The following is a 23,625-nucleotide window of genomic DNA, read 5'->3' as shown; positions in this document are numbered from 1 at the left end:
GAAGTCGTCTTCGTTGATGGGGATACTGTATCATCAATTAATTTAATTTGACCTAGAATACGGTGTATTAGTGTAAAAATAAATAAATCACACTTTAAAAAAACAATCTGCAATTTTTCCCCAGGACATTTTTATTACAATTAATAACATCAAATTCACAAAATGTTTTAAATACACTGATACATTGTAGGAAAAAAATACAAAATGATTTCTGATTTGATGTGCAAACACACATATTTCCAATTAGAGATAAAAATATATTACAATCAATACTTTCATCTGTCAGGTCCGCCCTCCACCAAGTTATGACAGGTGACCTCCAAAAAAGTGCTGGCATCAAGTAACAGCAAGCAACTTGTTAAATTTTGCTTGACAGTAGTCCTTTCATACAGAGTCAACCCGGAGTAAACTTCAAACATCCACAAAACAACTGGAAATATTTTCAAAAAGCGAAAATCAGATTAATTATAGCGTCTTGCGTTGGGTTGGATTGGTTTGGGGACTCCCGGGCCTTGTCTGGGAGCTGGCTTCGGTGCAAAAGTATGGTTTGGTACAGGGTCCCAGTAATCAACGTGTCCATGCCTGAAAGAGACATATACAAATGAAGTCATGCCACAACAAAACTCAAAGTAAAAGTTTAAAAAGTGAAATCAGGTCATACCCAGAGTTTGGAACCGAGGCAGCAGGTGGATAGCCAGGCTGGAATTAGACGGAGAAGAACAACAACTTTTACTCTTCTTTTGATTGGTTTATCTTTTTCTTGTGTTACTCTACACAAATTTTACTCCAAAACTCTAAAGGTCATCTCTTCACCAGGTTAGTTGTGCAGCATCAGTTACCACGGTGATCATTTTGGGTTTAACATTTCATTTCATGAAAAATGAAAATATTCACCCTCTCTGGTGGAATCTGTGGTGGACGTGGAATATTTCCGTCAGATGGGCCATATCTATCCTGAGCATTATTTGACCTGTGAAAGCAAGGCATAACTCTGAAAAGCAGTAATCAGAATAAAACTCTGGATCTAATCCTTTAAAATGTCTATCAGCACATCCTCCGCCTCGGGCCGTGTTTACCTGAATTTACTGGGGCAGCACGGGTCCAGAGCATCTCTCTTGAAAATGAAGATCAGCAGCAGGATGATGAAGATCAGGACTGGGACCCCCAACAGGAAGCCAATCAGCAGGCCGTCCCTGAGCGAGTTGTCTGAGGTAAAATAAGACTGTGTGAGGATGGGGAACTTCAAATTTAACTGCTTTAATTACAAACAGTAATCTGTTAAACCAACCGATCGTAGCAGGACCGCTGTTGATGCTTCCACCTCGCCCAGGCTCAGAGCAGCTGGGCGGAGCCCAGCCGTCGTCACAGTGGCAGTTTCCTTCGTTATTACACACCTGAAAACAGCATGATGATTTAAGTCAGATCAAGTCTTGACTGGCTGGTGACTGTAAGACAAGAAAAGAGAACGATGTCTCACCCCTCGATTGTTGCAGTTGACCTGGGCATCGCAGTCGAAGTTGTCCCTCAGAGCAGAAGCGTTCACACACTGGAAGTTTATACAGGTCTGAAAGGGAAGGATTCAAGTTTACTGATGCCATTAAAGCTAGAATGGAAAAACTGATTCAGTGTTTTTTTTTTCCGTAATTTAGGAAAGTACCACAACGATAAACAAAGACTAGTGAATGGAAACAAGTCCGGTAGCTTTCGTGTATTCCGGATTCCAAACCTACCAGGAAGTAAACAACCACGCAATCAAATGTCAAATATGAGCTGTCTAAATACGCTCGGATTCCATTCTCTCCTCCACATGCTGTCGTTCTGTTTACCTTTCCTTCATCACAGGGGCTGCCCGCGTTGACGTAGGCCGGATCCAGCACATCCGGGCCCAGATTGAAATCCGCATTGACGCAATTTGAACCCTCGATCATCTGGACGCTGACCTGGGGGCCTTCTGGGAGGGTGGTCAGGTCCACGTTGGTGCATTGGATCTTTCCACACATGGCGTTCCTGAAAGAGACGGTTCAAGAAAATCCAGTTCAAGAAAATCCAGTTCATCAAAAACCATCATCCTCAGGTATGTGAAACTGAAAGGCTCCCTCTGAATTTGAAGTTTTTGTCAAAACCAGTTGCACTTCAGGAGGTAAATAGCCCGTGGCTGAAGTCTAATTTGAAATTAAACGGTGCAAAACGAGGTGGAATCATGTTGCACACATTTGTGTGTGTTCACGGGTCAGTAGTGGAGAACTTACGCCACGCTACACCTGATGAATGCTCCTTGTTCATCCCGTCCACAGTTTCCAAATAAGGTTCCTTCTGTATTTGCATGTGTGAAACAAATATCGTCTGCTTTTCTTGTCTGATCTGAGACGCAAATTCAGAAACGATAAGAACAACATGAGATCGTGAAACTTCCTCCTTGAACACTTTGAGCTGGCGTATTATTGACCGAGCATATTTTAAATTCTATTCAAACGCAAATTGAAATCCCACACACAGAAATGAACACACCTTGTTCAAAGAGCTGTCGGCACTGGAAGTCGTACGTCTGGCACCGGCCCTCGTAGCAGTAGGCATTTTCGCAGGTGAGGCTGTTCATCTTGTAGTAGTCCTCGGGACAGGCCGCGGCGACGCCGTTGCAGTATTCAGGTAGATCGCAGGTGTTGATGGATCTTCTGCAAACAGTTCCAGCCACTCGGACCTAAAAATAAGGGAAAAAAACACACAGCACGAGAGAAAACATGTTTGTTTTTCCAGAGTGAGACTTAGAGATAATCCAGTACAGTCATTAGCTCCATCTGACTACTGCACACCAAGTTCACACAGAGTCTCTAAATGAATTTCTGCATCAATCTGCAAATGAAGCCCAAACATCCAACTGTAGGAAGAACAGGTAGAACAAAACATCATCTTTGCATGTTAGGAGATCTCAGGTCCAGCTGATGGCTTTACCTGGCAGTTTTGGCAGCATTCTCCCTGAGCGCAGGCCGACCCCGGGGTAAACATGCAGGTGGTTGGGTTACAGCATTGGTTATCACATTCCTGCATGAAAATGAATCGGAGAGAATCCCATCAGCACGTGACAAAACTTCCACCAAAATGCTTTCATTTTGAAATCAAACTCTTTTGTTGGAGACTTTTTGTATTCAAATTCAAAAAAGAAAAGTTTGTTTTGCTTTTTTTCTAAATATGAATTAGAACGACATTCTCCATCATCCACTACAGGCCACACTTTGTTTAGTCATAAATATAGAATTATATAAATATATCCACATGTTTTTAACATAATTGCGTCACACCCTGTTAGTTCCATTTCTAATTATTTAAAAAACACACATATAAATGTTTGCTCTTTAAAACCATTGAGAGGCAGACGATCCCTTTAACCAAAGGAATCCTTGTGGTATTTCTAGCACGAACTATTAACTATTAAGATAAAACATTATATGTGTGTGTCCTACTCCACCTCTGGTTGACCGCAGTCACACTGTTCTCCTGCGTCCAGTCGGCCGTTGCCACATTCTGCGATGCCCATGGAGTCCACGGTGGGCTGGTTCCTCAGACACTCGCCTCTCCCACGCCGGACCAGCTGCTCGAAGTCCCGAGCGCTGCAGGTGCTGAACTGAGCGATGCCCCTGCAGAAAACAGAAAACACAGGTTCCACTGATCAGTCCTGGACCACAGGACAATTGTGGAACTACAGCAGCTCCCATAAAACCACATCACAAAAAGGGACTCCATTAAACTAGGGTTTTACCATTCAAGCCACATGACCAGCCAAACCAGCTTTAAAGATAAATAAAACCCAACAGTAGCTCAGGAAGAATTCAGTTCCAGTAAAACATGAGATGCTGCATGTGATAGAGTGATGACGTAAAGTGCCAAATAAATATTTTTGAAGTTTATGAAAGACAGAATGGCTTGTTAAATTTACATTTCACGTTGTGATGTGCGGTGATCACAAAAAATGATTTTATCAAGATACAAAAACATTTTTTAAAATAGATTTATTCCTGTTTTTAGCTGATTCTTCATTTATTTATTGAAACAAGATGTTGAATAAATAAGTAAGTCAAAAATTTATAATATATTTATTATATATACATATATTTTAATAAACATTTTAGAATCAAGGGATTTAAATAGATCTTTTTACACTGGCTGAAAACACTTATTTCACTAAAGTAATAATAAATTGAATAAATTAAGTTAATCTTTGATGCGCTGGAACCTGAGCGTCTCCTGGCCTAATGCCTGCAGTCTGCAACCCCCTTGACCCTCGAAAGCGGATGAAGCGGTACAGAAAATGAATGAATGAAAGATGTTGAATGATGATATAGTTTAAAGTGACTGATAAACACTAAATAAACATTTTGTCAGCTTCTGTCGCCACTGAAGGATTGAAGCTACCGCTCCAGGATGTGCTCGTCCTGAACGCTGCAACGCTCACCTGGCTGTGGCGGCCATGATGCACGACCTTCCGTTACACGTGCAGCCCGGTCTGTCGTGATTCATGCCCAGGTTGTGTCCCATCTCGTGGGCGACCACGAAGGAGGCGAAGGCCAGATTGTTGTCTCTGAACTGTGGAAAGATGATTTCAGTGCTAACATACTCCACAGGTTAAACACCTGAATCACAAAAGGAACAATTTGTCATAATGAGGAAGTGGATTTTAAAAGAATTCCCATGACTGTGTTCAATAAAAGCGAAGTAAAAAGCAAAGTCGCCTCGTCATGGAGCTAAATACGACTCAATTCTAGTCGGACCTGTTTGACAAAGGTATCAGTCAGAGCCTGTGAGACGGCGCTGCATTTAAACAACATGCTCTGAATAATGCAGGCCGTATCGGTTTCTATACGTGAACACGTCTGTCAAACGACTCCGGCGTCAGATGTTGCTAGAAGTTAAAGGCGGGTGAACTGACCACGCTGATTCCTCCACCGGCGGCCACTGAGCAGACGGTGCCCACGAAGGCTATGCCTAAAGTGCCTCCTTGGAACGACGTGGGTCTTCCGCTGAGAAACAAGCGTAAGCAAGAATTACATGTAAAATTTGATGATCAAGTCAGAAGAAAAAAAAAAAACCCAGAATAAGTTTAAACTCTGCTTACACAATGAGTTGACCGACGTCGTGCCTGACCCTGGGCACCAGACTGGTCCTCCTCCATGTCACAAAGTTCCTCAGCACCTGTTCTGGAGTCGTATCCACGCTAAAGGGATTTTCATCCCTAAAAATCTCCAACCCAATCAGCACCACGCGGATGTTCAGCTGCCGGTAATACTGGAACAAAACAGAAAATGAAAGAAGGGGATTTTAGTAAGCATGGTGAAGCACCGGCACAAAAAAAAAAGACACGAACATCCCTGAAATCTCACCCCGTCCATCAGGTTGGCCATTTGCACCATTTCCTCTCGGATTGCCGTCTCATTTCGTCTCCTAAAATTAAACTGTAAACGCAGTCAGCACAAATTATGGCACCCTGATGGTATATACAAATTAAAAATATCACAATAAGAATACAACAAACATGATAAAACGCCTCCCTCTTGTCTAAAAAAAGCAAATTTGTTGAACGCAATTAAATCGAAATTGCACACAATTGTGATAATAATATTAATGAAAGCAATTTAGTGAATTTATGAAGAGATGAACACACTCACCCGGTTATTATCCACCACCAGGACCAGCTCTATGTATCTGGTCTGAGGCAAGTTTCGCTTCTTCTGTTGAAAGAACAAACAGTGGGTACATAAAACATCACACAGACCCTCAGCAGGTCATTTGTTCACACTGTACACAAAAGTTCAGGCGGTGGCAGGAAACAAACCCTCAGCATCGACACTAGGGACTGGCCGGGCTCAAAGGGTTCCTGGTGGGTGGTGTCCTCGGCCTCGTCCACCACCCCACAGGTCGCAGGTCCGGTCTGGACGTCCTCCATCAGGAACAGGAGGTGCTCCTTAGTGGGAGACTGTGGCACGGGTTCCAGTCCGTATGTCTGGTTTCCCAGGATGATCACACCCCTACGGAAGAGCAGCCATCAGGAAGAAACCACAAATTTGTCCAAATGTGCCAAAAGTTAAATGTTTCTCTCGGTTTTCCAATAAAGTGATCATTAATTCAACTGTAATCTGAGAGGAATGGAACACTTCCAATGAGAGTTTTACTGAAGTGAAATCAATTGATCAGTTAGTGGTTCTTCAAACCTGAGTCCTGAGCAGGTGCTGAGCGCCACCACGGACTCCTCGTACCCCTCCACTTCTCCATGGTAATAACAATGAACCTGTGTACAGAAAATCACCCAACGTCAGGTTTGATTGTCAGAGCTGAAGGCAAAAAACCAGTACAAGGAAGTGTCGACTAACGTGAGGTCTGGGATGTGATGATGTGTGGCCGCCTGTGGCATCATGTGCATTCTGAACAAATTCTGGGTGTAAGAAATCTCTGAGAAGAAGACAGAAAAGAAAAACAACCCATGGAATAATACACCTCAAGAATTATGGCTCTCAATACAGTCGACACATACCTGTTCTTTTTCAGGTGAAGGATGTGCTTTCTGTTGTTTATGACTAGTGTATATGATATCGCTTCGTCTCCATCCTTCTGAAATGGGTAAAAAAATGTATTTTAAATTATGTTAGTGAAAGAAAACATTTAAAAAGATCCTTAGTCGTGGTTATTACCGACCTCTTCTGATTGTCTATCGATGCTTCGTGTCCACCTGTGAATGGCTTGAGGAATGACAACAGAATACTTGGAGAGTCCCAATTTGAGTCCACCTAAAGGATCTGTAAAGGGGAATAATATACACGCACTTTAATTTTTACAGGAATAATGTAGGACAATAAATCCGATTGGAGGGTTGTTGTTTTTTGTATTCAAAAAATCTAATTAAGCAAAAAAACAAAGATCCCAATCAGGAAACAAAAAAATCCCGTCCTATCAGCGTTACTGTCATGTGTGACAAAGATAGCATCACTTTTTTCTCCTGCTCTATCGAATTAATATGCGAGTAAAACAGATCAGCTGTGTCTCACCTTCACTGTCAGTCCAACAAACACAAGACGTGAACAAAACAGCGTATAACAAATATTTTTTGATCATGGTCCTGCTCATGTCCCCATCAAGACTACGTGAACGTGAAGTGTCATCGAATTTACTGTCTGTGGCTGAGCTTCCCTCTGCAGGTTAGGTGTTCCGAGTGGGTGTGGCTAAGAACAGGTGAGCAGCTTCACCATGGTGAGTGGGGAGTGTCACTGTAAATGACTGAGTGCAGGGTCTCAGAGAGAGAGCCTCACAGAGCTGTTATACAAAGGTAATCACTAGTCACCTTTATACAAACAGTTAACTTAATACTGATTAACTATATCAAGTGGGTGAGTTTCTGTTAATAGAGAAACATCGCGAGAGGTGCGTTTTAGAAGCGACTGGACTAGTATTTCTTGATTTTCTGCATAACTAAGTAATGTTGCGTTCAGGTGAAATTTGATACTCCCCGAAAATGTCTACGTAACCTGTATAAAAGTCACGCTGGCAACATCAACTCAGAAAACAGTGTGGATATCCTGATCATTGGCCGTACCAATACCAAATCATGTACAAAACAATAAAGCTAGAAGACAGTAAAGTACAAATATAATTTACGACACATCTATTTTCAAAAATTACAACGCTGGCAGCTTGTGAAGTTATTACACACAGTCGTAAATAGTTAATTCACGATGTCATGAACGCAACATGAAATCTCGCGTTGTTTTACCGTAAACGTCATCACGCGGAAGTGCTCTGGAGTTGAGCGGCGGTACAGCGTTTTGGATATTCTAATGTTCAATGTAATAAAAAATATACAATTGTGCATTTTAACATTAACCATAGACCTACATATGTTCTCGTAAATTAATTTGGGATGTTATTAGCATTAACGTACCGGATGAAATGCTCGACAATACTTAATCAGGCTATTGTTTTGACAGCCCGATGTCCGAAGCTAGTTAGCCACCAAGCTAATGCTAGCACATAAAGTAAACAATTGGGGTTCATCCACAGACTGTCATTAGATGTCAAATATCTAGAACCTCGAGTGAAAGTTGGAATAGAAATATGACTCAGTTTGTTGTTTCGTTACCGATTAGCTACTGATATAAAAGCAGCGTTGCTCGGTTACTCGCATGTGTCCTAGCTAGCCCGTTAGCATCGTGTTGTAATGGTGTGCTGTGTGTTGACAGACGTCATCATGTATGGCTGCGTCTCACTTTGGCAGACTCGCTCGACTATTTAAAGGACTTCACCAGAACCCAGGACGAACACAACACAGCAACGTGTCGTTCCTTGTTTCAGCTCAACTTGTTCTGTGAGTGCCTAATTTTTGGTGTCTTTTCATGTTGATTGTGCCAAGAAGTTGATTCATATCTGCATGTGTTTGACTGTGTTCCTTTGGTAGAGTAGCAGCGTTGACAGACTTTGAATATTTGCCCAAGAGAATCAAGGTTGAAGCCAGTGTCAGGATGTCCCATCCGTCCTCCCCCACAGGTGACTACATGTCAGATAAGATGTGTCTTTTAAACACTTTAGACCCATCTTTATGAATGTTTCTCTGTTAATCATTCGCATTTCCATGCATTCAAGGTAAAGACGACGAAACGGGAGGTCAAGGTAAGAGGCCAAACAGCACAGAGACCAGGATGGATGGACGCCTAAAGGCTGGGGTAGATGGTTTGAAGATGAAGATGAAGGTTTCCCATAAAAAGAACGACCCAAGACAGCAACAGAAGTTGATAAACACTCTAGACCAATGGCTGGTCAAGTCCTTAAAACCCCCCGATACGGATGAAGTGTGTCAGCCGCAAGAGGACGTAGAGATGGCAGATGACAGTGATTATCAGAGCACCTCATCTCAGTTTAGGGATGACAAAAATATTGAGAAACCTGCTGTCTCTGACTCGGATGAAGGAACTCAACCTTTGACACCACAAAACATGGAGGAAGACGATGATATGTCAGCCGCCTTCAGGGAAATCCAGTCCATGGATCCGTACCCAGAGAGCGCAGAGGGATCTGTTAAACAGAAAACCAAAATAACTGACTTCTTCTCGGGGACCTCATCGTCCAAGTTTCCTCAGAGACGATCCAGGAAAGATCGGAGGAACGAGGAACGAGGTGGAGCCGGGGAAGCTTCCTCTGCTGCTGTCAGAACTGGCGTCAAATGGCTGGGGACGCCCATCAGTGAGCTTAAGAGGATGCCTGAATGTGGCGCCCCGCTTCCTCCTCTGAAGGCCGTTCCTGGCCAGCACACTGTGATGATAAGGGTTCGAGCAGTTCTGCTGTTTTGCACTAACACTTCAGTTTGGCCGGTTAATCCTCTATGCAGGTCTCTGCAAAGATGGTGAATGTTTCACAACACCACTAGATGTTATTGAGATGGCTGTAGGAGTATATGTGTAATAGTTATGAAGCTGCTTATACTGTATGTACTTATTAAGTTATGTCAGTGTTAGTTTGTACATTTAGAAAAGATTGTTTGTTCTTCAGTATGTCTTTTAAACTCGTAAAAGAAAAGTTACTTCCCCCAACATTTAATGACTTTTATTGAAGCCATATCTATGGAAAATGTACTTCATATTTTAGGAATACTTTTATATTAGATCAGTTAAAGTTAAACTGTTATCTAGAATTAATTTCTGATAGATTTTTTTAATTTTGGAAATAATGTTAATCGGCTATTAATATTTGGAATGCTGGTTAATACAATTTGATTGGCTGTGAGATTCAGTATGAAATGATAGAAACAAACATCAGCTGCTACTGGACCTGGGACCAACACGATTAATACTTATTTGAAGTTAGATTATTTAGAAAAGTAAATATCTTGAATTCCTGATCCTGTATGATTTCAAGCTTCTCAGTAAACAGGCAAAAAGAAAAATTTTGGATTCTTCCTGACTTTCTTTATTGAGTGCAAGAGAAGTTCAGGTCCAAGGCTGGTGAGGCAGCTTGCATACAGGTTATAAATTCATCTACTAATGACTTCTGTTTCCTCACTCTCCCTTTTGGCAGACAGACCTCCTTCAGAAAGGGGGAGCTCCGGTTCCTTATCCTGCTGCATTTCAGGATACTTGGGATGATGTTCATGTTAAGATGCCCTGTTCAAGTTCCAACCTATTTCCGGTAGAAGATGAGGTAATGCCAAAAAATTTTATGGACTATTTTCAACAGGTTATGGCACCACTTCATTTTCTGCACAGATTTGACTGTGTTGGGTTTTCCACAGGAAACAAGAGAATGGCAGAATAGAAGCCGGTGGGAGCTGATAAAGGAAACATTAAGCAAGAAATTAACAAGCGTTTCCGAGCTGAAGGTAAGTTCCACTTCTGCATTATTAATTTCAAAAGCAGTAAATAAAGATTCGGTGGTCTGTGGCTGGTATTACCTGATATCACCAGAAGATGGCGCCACTGACCAAGAAACTGAGGCTCGACGTATTGACAATAAACTCATATTTCTGTGTTAAATATTACAAATCAGATGAATTCTGCTTCTCAGTTATTAATAGTCCTTTATTTTCTTTTTTACAGAATGCAATATGGAAATACAACGCCTCAAACGCCAAGAAATGGGACTTTACCGCCTTAAATCTTTACTGCACTAAGGTAAATCCTGTAACTGACTCTGTATCATCAACTTTTTAATGAATGCGACTGAACCCACAGGTTATGAGTGGCACATCTTTTTGTTCTCAAAAAAAAGGATTTTTAAATGTTGAATGGCTGCCACGCAGACAAGCGAAAACGCAGATGGACACACGAGTGGAAAATGTTAAAACGTTATCTGTGGACTAATGAACCATCAACTGTCCAATCACGACATTTAATCGGCCGACAGAAGGCGTCGTAAAGCGGGGCTGCTGCTTGTCGCGCAGGCCGGGCACAGGAAGTACAGATGGCTCATTAGTGATGAAGTTATCCTGGGCTAGAGGAGACACAGCCGTGCAGATGTTTCATTGAACGCCGGGTTCCCTGGAATGTGATTGGATATCAATAGATGGCAGAGGCAGACGGATCAATGGATCTGATTAATCATTGCTGATGGGATGTTTTACAAATAATGATCATGAGTAAAGATCTCTCACATGTTTGAACAGTTCCAGATTTATTATCAATAAAACCTTTCTTTATAATTACTGTTAAGAGTTCAGTTCAGCAGCTGCTCAGTTTCTAATAAAGTCAGAGATCTCTCGTGTCTGACAGGCTCAAATTAATTTCCCTCGGTCAGGTGATGTCATATCGATCGATTGATTGCTTATTGGCTTTTCCCTGTTTGGATCTGTTCTTATGGAGGCTGCTTTCAGCTGATCGGATGAAGAAAAAAAAAAAGCTCCGTATGTATGCAGTTGTGCAAGTTTTAAACTTCTTTCATTAAATTAGTGCCGTCTAGAGATTAATTTTTGCTTTGGAAACTCTTGTCTTGGTTTTGGAATTTAATTTGTTTGGCTTTCCCAGGTGCGTGTGTGTGTGTGTGTGTGTGTGTGTGCGTGCGTGTGTGTGTTTACCACAGCGATACATAACAGTCCATACCCTCTCTCACAGTTAATGGAACACCATCCATTTGTACGTATTTTTATTTGTGCTGTCTGGACATCTGTGCTCCGATTATAAAGAGCCCGTATTTATGTTATCGTCCTTTTTTAAAATTTATTTCATAAGTCAGTCGTTTTCTTTACAAGCCGAGGGTAAACCGGGCCTGAGTTGCATCACGATGGCCGACAGTCGTCCTCTCCAGACTCGCCGGGAGGCCATCCATCATCTGTTGTCTTGACGCGCTGTGCATCATCGGGGGGTGGAGGCTCAAGGAGGACTGAACCAGCGTCCCGCTCATGAAAGGGAATGGTAATGTTCCATTTGTCTGGATGGGCTCTGCTGTGACACGAGTGTTTGATGGAGGAAACCATGAACCTGTAACAGACGACAGATAATAGCCAGGACTCAGGGAAACACGGGCGGTGTGTTTCCACTACATGTAAGGCTTTTAGTTTGAATGCCAGCGTGTCACGTGTGCGTCTGTCATGTTGCAGGAAAACAATAATGGATTTCATTCCAGGGAATGTTGCAGCTCTTCAGAAGCAAAGTGGGAGTCAGGGGAAATAATTTAATCTTTTTTGCCCAAAAGGTCATGCTTAGTAACTTGTCAGAAAAGGTTGACGTTACACGGCAGAGATTACATCTCTGTACTGCAGCCTTGTGGACCTCGTGTACGTCATAAATCATGTAGGAATGGGACTTTCATTAGATGCAGGTTAACATGTGGAGAGGCTTCAGTCACAGGCCGAGCGTTACTGAATGCTTTTTTTTTTTTTTTTTGTTAAGCTACAGGAAATACATTCCAATATTTGTAAAAACCCAAATCAGTTCTGATCGCTTCCTGTGATCGGAACCATTGATTGATTGTTCGGTAGACCATGTTAAACTTGTAAATTTGAGTGTAAAGTTGTGAAACTGAACCATTGGGGAAGGTGTTTTTTTTTTTGGTCCACCCCTGAAACAATTCATCAGCAGCTTGATTTTGAATATAGTGTTGTGTTTAAGAACCAATCACAAGCTCCGACATGTTGGATGTAAAATAATGTAGCCCCGTTTTTCCACTCAACTCCCAGACCGGAGTCTCTCTAGTCGGATGATTCCGAGTGTCAGAGGAAAAGTGGACAGGATTGGCTTGGAGTGACGGGCCAGCCGCCTTCATGGAATATTCATGCGGACGCACACACACGCCTCATGAATATCTGAGAAGCCGTTGACGGACAGCGCCGGGTTCTGACCATTCCTCTTCGTCCAAAACGGACCGGCGTTGTGTCGACGGCGTTCTTTTCCATTCTGGCTTTTTCGCTTTATCGCCGTCACCTGAGGGGAATTGGAAAATCGGCCTTAAATCCATACGGGAGCTCTTAGTTTCCCCCGCTTGATTACGTTGTCATGTTGGCGTGATGTACAGACCTGTAACGCGTCACACACACACACACAGAGTCAGATTCGCTTTATTTGACGCCGCTGTCCTCCGCTGATTTAAAGAGCTCGGCCTCCACTACCTCAGCTTCACCCGCCGCCTCGTCCTGTCAGCCGCCCTTCATTTACGACGCCCGTAGGAGCGCTTTATGATGTCAGCAGGTCATTACTTATGACAGTGTTTAGCCAGGCTTCCTTTGCCATAATATAAATGTCCCGGGCTAAATCACCAGTCAAGGCTCCACGTCTCGGGAACACCATGTCCTCTCCGTGTCAAAAAAAAAAGCTCCTCCATTTGCATGTCTTCTAGGATGAGCGTCTCATCAGCCGGCGTGGGGTTGGAACCAATAAATACCCCTCCCAATTGATCACGCTGACATGAATGGAGGCTGTATATACCACAATTACACCCGACTGTCTGTCCAGCTAACAGCAGCTGTATTTTAAACCATCATGGAAAAGATGGAAGTGACCGGCAGCAACCGGTTGAGTCTGCAAAATCTGTTTGCTGTTGAATGCATCACCCTGTACGATCTATTTGACATGCTGAGATTTTCGGAGAATTTAAAAAGAAATGGAATTTGAGACATTGAAGAGACGTTTTCTCCCCATCAGACTCCGGCTAATCATCACAAACGACTAATTATGCCGCTGCGGATTTTTTTTTGTTTTTTTTTGTGGCATGACATGAACAGATGTGTTTATTCTCCTCCAGGTCCTGGAGCCCGACGCTGCCCAACATCTGTTTGACTCCCTGCTGCCAGACGTGGTGCAATTAGCGCTGAGAGCGTCCGAGCTGTGTACCAAGGTAACGGCCATCACTAACCAGCGGTCGTCCGCCGTAGATCACCGCAGCAGGTTAATCCCAAAGGTCACGACACGACAAATGAAAGGGCGAGGTCAAGGCGTGCAGTGTCCCAGGGTTACCCAACTGATGCTTTATTGTCCTTTAGGTTCTCAGGTTTACAGTGTTTTAGGTTATTTATGTGCTGGATCATCAAGGGTGAGAACGTTTTTCTATACTTTTAGTGTTAAATCAATTTTGATGAAGAAGTAGACGATTTAAGGAATCGTCCTTCGGTTGTGCATCTTACGGTTCAAGCTCTGCTTGAGCCTCAAACCCGTAACCTTTATTAGGACTAAAGCAGGAAGCTGATTGTAATTACGATGACTGATTCAAGAAGCTGCAGAGTGGCGCCAAATTAGTGCATTCGTGCGACGCACTCCAGCGTCTCGTTTTGAAGCATCGACCAAACAAATGATTTTGACCTTCCTGAGCCGTGCCTGTGTTCCCTCCTCCAGCCGATACCCCTCCTCAAGGGAGGCGCCGGCCACTCCATCACCGCGTCTCAGGAGCAGGTGGCGTGTCTGCTCGCCAACGCCTTCTTCTGCACCTTCCCCCGACGCAACTCCAGGAGGACGGAGTACGGCAACTACCCCGACATCAACTTGTTCAGGTGATGGCGCCGTTTCAAACCTGACGGCGGTGTAAAGATGCGACTGGGGCAGATTTCCATGAGGGGGCACTCCTGTCTGTGCTTTTCTCCAGCCTGGAGTTAAAGAACATTTACATAACATTCAGGTCTGATGAGTGAATTTATCAGATCATTCTGACTCTCTAACAAATGGATCTGAGAGATAAAACAAACATCCGCCTCTCGTTTCTGGTTTTATTCATTTTAACGCGTCTTTTCCCGTCAAATAATATTCTGGATATGAAAGAGACGGAGGGTCTTTTTGAGGCTGCGTTTCGTCTGTGCTGTAATGCAAAGTCGGTCTGCAGATCGCTGCTCAGTCATGCCCCCCCCCCCACCCCACCATCTCTGTTGGCATCGCACACGTAATTACCTAAATGGAACAAGGGAATTAGATTAACAATGACTCAGATGGCTGCGTCTGACGACGCAGGAGGCCACTGGCTGTTTTTTTTTTGTGTTTTTTTTTTTGCAGAAGGCTGGAACCGAGTTCAACCGCATCATCATTTCATTCACACACAGGTTTCCCAGACGGAGTTTAATTTGTTTACAAAATCTTTTTTTTTTTGGATTAAATTAAGGCATCAAATGCAAACCAATCTTTTCCTGCGTCGGTATTTTTTATTTTTTTTTATCTCGTAGGAAACACATCTTTACTTGTGCAGATGTTGTTATCCGCGCCGACTTCTTATTTGCATTGAGATGAAACGGAATATGAAATCTGTTTTCTTGCGGCTAATTAAACGTACCCCCCCCCCACCCCAAACAGACTGGAGGTGCTTGTGACTCAAGCACCGTTTCCAGGATTTCCAGGAACTCCCAGTTGTTGTGGTCCTGGATCCTCCTGGGTTACAGTGATTGATGTTATATAATTACGCATTAATTCTCTATTTCTCCCTGAAGACTGCATTGGGATTCGGCTTGGCGGCTTGCTTTGGTCAAAAACGTTTGGCCCGGGGCCCCTCATGTCTCCATGATTGTTTTGTAGGGGCCACGTTGACAAAAAGCAGAAATGCAGTTGTATAAACGTCTCTCCCGTTCCCTGAAGGGCTCTCAGCGCATCAAGCTTTTTACCATTACTGCATTTCACTCCAAGGACATGTCTTTATTCCTTACGCCGCGTCGGCCTTTATGGAGTTCGTTTGTGAGGGACGATCTTAGTGCGTCCCGATCTCGAGACCCCTAACCTCACCGGCAGCAGCTTTGTGTCTTTTTTTTTTTTTTCTAGCGGGATCAACCTTCTTTGCCTCCCTGCTTTAAAAGGGACGCCGGGTTTTCTTAATGTATCCTAAAGGAGGGAGCCCACGCTCCTCATCCCCCCCACCCCCCCCTCGCCGCCGCTCCTTTTTTTGTGCGAGTGCTGTGAAGTGGCACATGAGTGCGAGTCGGTGATGGAAAGCCCGGGGCGGCTCCATCGTCGTAACAATGAAGAGAGACTCCTACATAATCGGCCAGTGAGTGAAAAGAAAAGGGGGGAGCTGAGTGAGGGATGAACTAATTCCCATCAAAAGTTAAAGCTTGACTGAACTCACGTGGCCGCAGAGCCGAGGTTCACGGAGAGTCGTGCTTTCCTGTTTAAATCGGTTGTTTTTTTGGGTGCAACTGAAGTCATGATCTCCTCTTCTTCTTCATCGTCAGGCTGTTTGAGGGCTCCTCGACAAGGAAGGTGGAGAAGCTGAAAACCCTGATGTGCTACTTCAAGCAGGTCACGGAGGAAAGTGGGTGTCCACGCTCTCCTTTTAAACGTCACAGCCGACCGTCGATGACATCTACATTTTAACCGTTCTCGCCGTTGTCATTTCAGAGCCCACTGGACTGATAACGTTCACACGAAAAGTACTGGATGAACCCGTGAACTGGAAAAGGTGTTGTGTAAACGCAGGAAAAATAGTATCATGGTAATACCAGGATGATAGTTTTCAGTTCCCGCCCCTAAAGAACAAACTATTCCTCGTGTTTTAGTTCACAGACTCGTCTCACGAAGCTCCACATCACCTGTGAAGGAACCATCGAGGACGGCGGTTATGGGATGCTTCAGGTAAGAGGAGGAGGAAGACTCCAAGAGTCTGCTTCCGTAGGAGGGGCGATCAGCCGGACGGACGCTCCGGCCCGCGTTTCTTCCCTCCGTTGCGAGTCCGTCTGCAGCCTTTCCGTCCAGAATGCTTACGACGGCTGAAAAGGCCTCGGAGGGGGCCCCGCGACGCTTCCCCGGGAGCCCGTGCCGGGACCGGGGGTCGAGGCCTCTGAGCCTCCTTCCGCCGTGTCGGGGCGGCTGGCGCTGCCTTTCACCTTTTGTTTGCCTCCAGTTGCCACCGGCTGACAGCTGACGTGCACACATGACCAGCTCCAGGGCACGCCGCGGCCCGGTTTGATGGATGCTCTGCTGGGGTGGGGGGTGTGTGTGTATGTGGGGGGGGGGGGGGGTGCTGACAGCCTGTCAAAGCAGAGGCCGGCTCGCTGTCCCAGAATTGAGTGACCAGTTTGGTTGAGGTGGGGGTGCCGCCCGTTCTTTTCACGGCGTCTTCCCTTCCTGCGGTGACGGGTCGGTCCGGGCTGCCTGTGAGCCAATGAGCTGCAACCTGAAGGTGGATCATGTGATCCACATCGACAACAAGGAGCTGTCGCGTCTGAAATGATCGTAAGCGCGACCGGAATAAACAAGTAAATCGGCGTCGCCCGTAGATTTGTCCTCAAATCTCCCCGTCAGCAGCGCGAAACAGATATCTGAGTAATATTAGCAGCTCAGGTAGCGCCCCAACAGATTGACGGGGGTCAGAGGTGAGAAAAGGCCCTTCACCAGGTGTATTTGTTCATAAAGTTTGACAAAATATTTGAAAGAAAATATTCAGTCAATTCAACAGTTTTTAAATGACGGCTGGTCCTTGATTTTCAGGTGGATTTTGCCAATCGCTTCGTGGGAGGCGGAGTCACCAGCGCCGGTCTCGTCCAGGAGGAAATCCGCTTCATGATCAACACGGAGCTCCTCGTGTCCCGGCTCTTCACCGAAGCCCTGAATCACAACGAGTGTCTGATCGTCACAGGTCAGACGACCCAAAACCCCCAAAAATCCCGCCGTTCGGTCGTTTTCATTTATTTCCCCAGATCTTTAATTTGACAGGCGTGTCTAGCCGCACACGGCGTGGGGGAGGGGATGCTCGTCACGCACCTCCAATTTACCCCATCCCGGCTCCAAGAGAGGCTGAAGGATGCTTGTGGCGATTGCCCTGTTTGTGTACCTGCCCTTGTTGTGTCTCCCTTTGATTGGCCCTGGGGGGGGGGTTGGATCAGGGTGGCGGTAGAGATCGGGACGTCCTGATTGCTGCGTTGAGAAATCCCCGCTGACTTCAGATGAAGGTTGCAGCAACAAACAAACTAAGAGACGCCAGTAGAACCAGTAAAAAGCAGCAGGAAGCTGATGGCTCCTCTGGTCCTTCTTTTTCTTTTTTTTAAAATCAGTTTTTAAAAAAAATAAATATTTTTTTAAATCAGTGGAGCTAAAAATAATCCAGCAACGTGTGGAATGTTCAGTTCCTTCAAACCTTGTCTTAACGTCACATACAGTCCCAAACAATCCATCCCCGTTGCCTTAATATTACGTCACAGGTCGCTCACGCAGGCCCCGCCCCCTCAATCAGCAGTCATACCGCCGCATCGGGGGAGAGTCACCTTCAGAAGTCTCTCTGGCCGCCGCCCCCCCCCCCCCCCCAGCTTCCACTTACGCCACTTAACTTTATTACTGAGGCCCAGAATTAATTCTAGTTAGAGGACCCGCTCCGCTAATGGACTCTTCCATTCCATCATCTTTATTAAACCCCGCCCGTATCTCTTGCACTCCCCCCCACCCGTTGTAAAAGTCCAAGCCGCACGGTGACCATGCGGTAAATCACACCCCCCCCAGTGATGTGTGTTGGCATACAGTAAAGGAAGCTAATGGATCTTCCTACCTCTGCACTGAAATTTGTAAAAGTGCCCCAAGCCTAATTGGATTTCCCTTGATTGGTAGATATGTGGCCGCCATCGGGACGGTCGAAAGTATAAACAGCATCAAGGAGAAGTCATCCCATTCATGGGGGAGGGGGGCAGCATCGTCCAGAAAACATGACGTAAGCAAGTAGAATTTTTATCGCTGCTGCACAGGATCGAACGTCGCGGTATTGATCGATTTTATCGATAATCGACGTTAACGTGAAGATGTGTTCGCGTCAGATGACCTCAGCTTTGGCCTCCAGGCTTGAATGAGATGCATCTCTGACCTTCTCCCGTCTCCGGACCGCCGCGAATGTGAGGCGATTTGTTTCGATGTATTTACACATGAATGGATCGACCATTGGAGCGTCACACATCGTACATCTGGATTTTTATGCAACCTATTGACCGTTTCGAGATGATTTCTAATAACTGGGCAAATGATCGGCATCCCATCGCAACAAAAAAAAAAACTAAAGGTTGTTCCATTCAAACACAAATAGCGTCGATTGTGTTTGATATTTTTGGAGCAGCGGTGAAGGTCAGCTGTTTGTGTCGTTTCACCGAGGAGCTTCAGACGCAGGTCGGATTTGACAAATCGCCTCCTTCGAGTGATTTCGCTCACCTTTTTTGCTATTGGCTTGAATTCAAAAGTGATTTTCGCATCAATAGGAACTCTCTGAAAAGTCAGCGTCTCATTAAAGTCACTGCAGGATAATGTCGAGCACACAGCATCACAGCAAACAGCTAGCATCACCACTCATTTCACTTCTACAGCGTCTTAAAAGCAACAGACTGAGTGTCTCTGAAATGCCTGTCAGGTGGACTGTCCCCTGGAGACGTGCCCCCCCCAATGTTCACCTCCTAAGACCTCCCGATCAAGCCCCCCCCCCCCACACTAATCACTCGCTTCAGTCGCTCTGCAGCGTGAAGCATCTCAGCAAGTGCTCTCAGTAGCCGGGTGCTAATGAGCGCTAATGAACGGGGAGTTCATTTGTGCTCTCATTTGTGCTTCTGCTCCGTCACCCCCCCTACCTTTTGGTCCCTTGTGAGGGTGGGGGGGGTATATGTATATATATATATATATAACCACTTTCTGCTCTATGTTTGTTATCACCAGGTACACAACGCTACAGTGATTACACAGGCTATGCTGAGACCTACAAATGGAACGGCAGCCATCAGGACACAACTCCGAGGTATTTACTGAGCCTGAATACAACAATAATAAATACAGAATAAATACTGTAAATAAACCTTTAGCTGCTTTCTTGCACATTTGTCTCCATATAAGGTCGGTTTTGTTTCAGGGATGCGTCGCGAAGGAGATGCACGGAGATCGTGGCCATCGACGCGCTGCGCTTCAGGAACTTCCTGGAACAGTTTCACGTGGACAAAATCAACCGAGAACTCAACAAGGTTGTGTTTTTATTTGCGGCGAAGCGTTCCGTCCCCGAGCGGCACATTTAGAATGAATCACACGCTCAATCGTAGATTCTTTATACGGTGAATCCAGCTTCCCGTCAGTCTGAGGCGTCCGTCGTGTCAGAAAATTGAGATGCTGATGTTGTCAAAAGCTGCTGCTGGGAATCCTCAGCGGCTCTGAAGAGGGTTTGTGAACAAGAGGAAGATCAATCCTGATCCAAATATTGTCACATCTGCCCTTTTAAAAAGGGAGAATTTATGACTGGTTGGGGGAGGTGGGGGGAGGATGGGCTTTTACAATTAGTTTTCATAATTCACCAGACGTCCTGCATCTTCCCCACCTGACGTCATCCTGCGGTTAAATCAACACTGATTTTGACACCAGTTCAGCCCAAATGTCTGATCGGGCCGGGGAACCAATGGAATGATGTGTGAACCCCCCCCCCCAGGCAAATAGAATTACTTCCCTTTTACTACATTTATGTTTGATAGTGTGAACGTTCTGTTGTCCCGAGCTGCAGCTCATTTGTTTTTGCTCTAATCTGTGAGCAGACATTCCTCCTCCGAGAGCAGGGGGTGTTATATATCGATTCGCGTCTCTCTTTGTGATCTGGATTTGAAACGATCATCACATCGTTCTCGTGACTAATCCGCTCTTCCCCCGTGTCGTCTGTCCACCCTCCAGGCCTATTGCGGCTTCTCTCGCCCTGGGACTCCGAAGGAGAACCTGGCGGCGGTGGCGACGGGGAACTGGGGCTGCGGCGCGTTCAGGGGCGACACGCGTCTGAAAGGTGAGCGCTGACGTATCGCCTCCGTCGGCGGAGAGAGACGCGCTCGCGTCGCTGCCCCTCCTGGGTGTGACGGAGTGCGTCTCCGACTGAAAGGCTCCGGCGCATCGGCGTGGGCATCCATTTGTCTCCCGGGAATGCGGTCATTTAGTTAAGGTCTATTCGTCGCCTTCCTTCTATTGATCAAACGACAAAGTTAATATGTTTCATTAATAGTGAAATTGATCGCCTGCTTGAGTCCATCAATTCGTTGTAGCTTCCTGTCTGAGCCTTGTATCACTGTCACCACAACGCTTCGCAACCGCCGCTGTTTCTACCTGGCTTACATGATTGGTTGAAAAACATTACATGGGTACCCAGAATTCAGACGATGTCCTCCTCATTGGGTGTCACACGGCCACCAGTATTCACTGTCAGATCATGTGTGAAGCATCTGATGCAGAGCGGTGAAGAGAAGCCGACGCGTCCGCGTTGAAAAATGTTGATTCCTCCTCGCTTATTAATTTTCCCAGCCTTCATTAATCAGCAGACGCGTTTCCAGTCTCGTAAAATATTCACAGCTCTCCGAGGGCCAGACCTCGCCTCTTTGTGTAACCGATCCAGAGTTCTCAGTCGGGGTCGGACCTGTTGGAATAACAATGAAGATGTTGTTAAGGGCGGGGCGAAAGGGACGTAAATGAAACAGACAATATATACAAGAAGGAAGAGGCACAAACCCCCCCCCCCCGAGGCAGCCGCCAGGACTTAGTCCAATAGAAAGTAGGAATTTAAAAGTGCAGCTGTTACATTTACGTATGAATATATGTTTTCACATACAGTAGAACCTGGAGATAGGAGTTTAATCTGTTCTGTGACTGAGCACGTAAGTCAAAAAACATTTAAAAGAACTAAAATCATTTTAATCCGTTCCAGCCCTGTGAAAAATCCCCAAACCACCTGAATTATGAAAAAGAAAAAAAATCATTTTTCATCAACCAATAAAGACGCAGACTTCACCTGCGTAAAGTTATGCAAGTAATGATGTGAAAAGAAAGACAAAAGTCAGGAGAACACACGAGCTGCAGAACACGAGGATCTGATGGCTCCTCCTGATGTTCACCACACTCTGGTTTCCCTCCAGCTCTCCTCCAGATGCTGGCCGCTGCCGAGGCGGGTCGAGACGTGGCCTATTTCACCTTCGGTGACAGCCAGCTGATGACTGACGTCCACGACATGCACTCGCTGCTCACGCGGAGGAAGATGAGCGTCGGTGAGGCGAACCTCCGCCCTGCCTTTCGTATTTGTTTTCCAAACGTGTTTTTTTTTCTGTTTTCTTGAGTGAGGTGTGAACTAACAGCCGGATTTATGTCGGTTTGGGGTAATGTTTTGTCTCCATGTGAGGTGATGTATAACGTTTCCTCTCCCCCGTCTCCATCGTAGGCGAGGTGTATGATCTCCTGGAGGAGTACTGCAGCTCCGTGTGCAGGAGCAGCCTCAGCCGGCGCCCTGATGTCAGCCTCTACGCCTTCATCCACCATCGGGTCAGCTCCGCCCCGGTTCAGGATGACTCCGGCGGCCCCGGCTAGACGGAACAGCCCCGCCCGTCTCCAGCTAAGGTCAGGTGGCGGATGAGTCACCAAGAAATGAAACCAATTAAGACCCACTGCCTTTAGCTTCATTTCCAAAATCGCATTTTGCTTATTCGACTACTAATTAATAGATTTAGGTTGTAAACGCACACGCAGCCTCAAACGGGGCGGATCAGCAGCAGGAGGTAATTAGTCCCGACCCCGTCTGGCACCGCGGTCCAGGCTGCGTCCGTTCTGCAGCTGCCGGTGATTCGCCAACGGATTCTATACGGCGCAATCGTAATTTTAATGGCGAAGCAAAGGTTGCCATCCATCTTTCCCGGTTTGTCATGTTGCTTTTTTTTTTTTTTTTTACACCCACACATATCCAGCCTAATTGAATTGGCTGTCAGAAATCAAGTTAAAGGAAAAGAATAACAAGAGAGGGTTTGGGGAAGCTCGGAGGCTCTCTGGGAAAGCGTTTTTTTGATTTAAAGAGCAGCGCCGGCGCTTCGTTTTCCTTTCTGCGCTCATAGCAAATCATACGTGGGTAAATACGCTTCAGGAGCACCAAAGAAACAAGTTGCACTAAATAAAATGTTTGTTTCTGCATTTAAAAAAGTGGTTTCAGTGTCAATCTGTGACTCCCGGGCCTTCCTAGTTCACTTTTCCTAATAAAATCAGTTTCAAGTCAGAATAGCGTATTATTCTTTTTAATACTTCCTCCGGCGTCGGAGTTAAGACACAAATGTCAGAAGGAATGAGGACTTCTTGTCCTCAGAACAAAATGAGCTCCTGCAGCCTTGTCACTTACCTCTGCAGCTACGGCTTCACCCTTTCACTCACCGCTTAATAAGGTCACGGCGTTTACCCAGAACCTGAACACGACCCATCATTAAGTAAAGAGAGGAGGTCTGAGAACATCCCGTCAAGAGTCGAGGCTCCAGCTTCATTTGCATCCGCAGGAAGCTGCTTCCCGTCGGGTTCGGTGACATTGCATTCAGTGGTATTTGTCAACGTATGACAACATTTACGTCGTGGAAAAGGTTTCATCCATTCTCCTCCTCCTCCATCCTCCGAGGTCTGGGTTCACCCTGAGGTTTCCTCTCGCTTCGATGCGACCTGGAAAAACCTCCAGAAGGAGGAGCGTAGGAGAATCGCCTCGGATGTTGTACGAATGTGAAGTAACGCACCATTCCAGGATCCGTCCTTCCGTGTTTGTTAAGACGGATGAATCAGAAGTGTTCTGCTTTCTCTCCATAAGTCTGCTGGGATGGGCTCCGGCAACCCCCGTGACCCACGTAAGCAAATAAAGCGGTACAGAAAATGAAGGAATCAATGAATCGACTCTTTATTCAGTATTTAGTGATGCATTCTGGGACCATATCCCGTGTGATCTTGTCGGTACTGCTTTCATTTCATTTCAGAGTTTTAATTG

General features: G+C 45.4%; 2 protein-coding genes across 3 annotated transcripts; one reads left to right on the top strand and one right to left on the bottom strand.

The window, feature by feature from the left end:
- Nucleotides 1-124: 124 nt before the first annotated feature.
- adam9b (ADAM metallopeptidase domain 9b) lies at nt 125-7,162 on the bottom strand. Of its 2 annotated transcripts, none has more exons than XM_068305636.1 (22): nt 7,032-7,162; nt 6,682-6,782; nt 6,521-6,597; nt 6,360-6,438; nt 6,201-6,277; nt 5,825-6,017; nt 5,658-5,720; nt 5,373-5,444; nt 5,108-5,277; nt 4,922-5,012; nt 4,448-4,578; nt 3,464-3,632; nt 2,950-3,039; nt 2,509-2,698; nt 2,250-2,361; nt 1,827-2,007; nt 1,478-1,564; nt 1,289-1,394; nt 1,077-1,206; nt 895-970; nt 662-699; nt 125-582 (listed from the first exon to the last, which is right to left on the bottom strand). In XM_068305636.1, exons 1-22 carry the CDS (start codon nt 7,108-7,110, stop codon nt 462-464), a joined length of 2,433 nt encoding a protein of 810 aa, XP_068161737.1. In that variant the 5' UTR covers nt 7,111-7,162; the 3' UTR covers nt 125-461. The 2 variants fall into 2 exon arrangements, with proteins under 2 accessions (XP_068161737.1, XP_068161738.1); XM_068305637.1 differs by having other exon boundaries at nt 6,521-6,594.
- A 656-nt stretch (nt 7,163-7,818) lies between these two features.
- On the top strand, nt 7,819-22,808 carry LOC137588619 (poly(ADP-ribose) glycohydrolase-like). The gene is made up of 18 exons (XM_068305783.1): nt 7,819-7,826; nt 8,220-8,344; nt 8,440-8,523; nt 8,620-9,299; nt 10,048-10,170; nt 10,262-10,348; nt 10,566-10,640; nt 13,702-13,794; nt 14,289-14,443; nt 16,100-16,179; nt 16,266-16,326; nt 16,424-16,499; nt 17,355-17,502; nt 19,548-19,626; nt 19,738-19,846; nt 20,538-20,643; nt 21,761-21,889; nt 22,060-22,808. Exons 3-18 carry the CDS (start codon nt 8,499-8,501, stop codon nt 22,203-22,205), a joined length of 2,172 nt encoding a protein of 723 aa, XP_068161884.1. The 5' UTR covers nt 7,819-7,826; nt 8,220-8,344; nt 8,440-8,498; the 3' UTR covers nt 22,206-22,808.
- Nucleotides 22,809-23,625: the final 817 nt, after the last annotated feature.

Source organism: Antennarius striatus, chromosome 21 (genome assembly GCF_040054535.1).
Source record: "Antennarius striatus isolate MH-2024 chromosome 21, ASM4005453v1, whole genome shotgun sequence".
NCBI classification, from domain to species: Eukaryota; Metazoa; Chordata; class Actinopteri; order Lophiiformes; family Antennariidae; genus Antennarius; species Antennarius striatus.
This window is presented reverse-complemented; position numbering and strand designations above follow the sequence as displayed.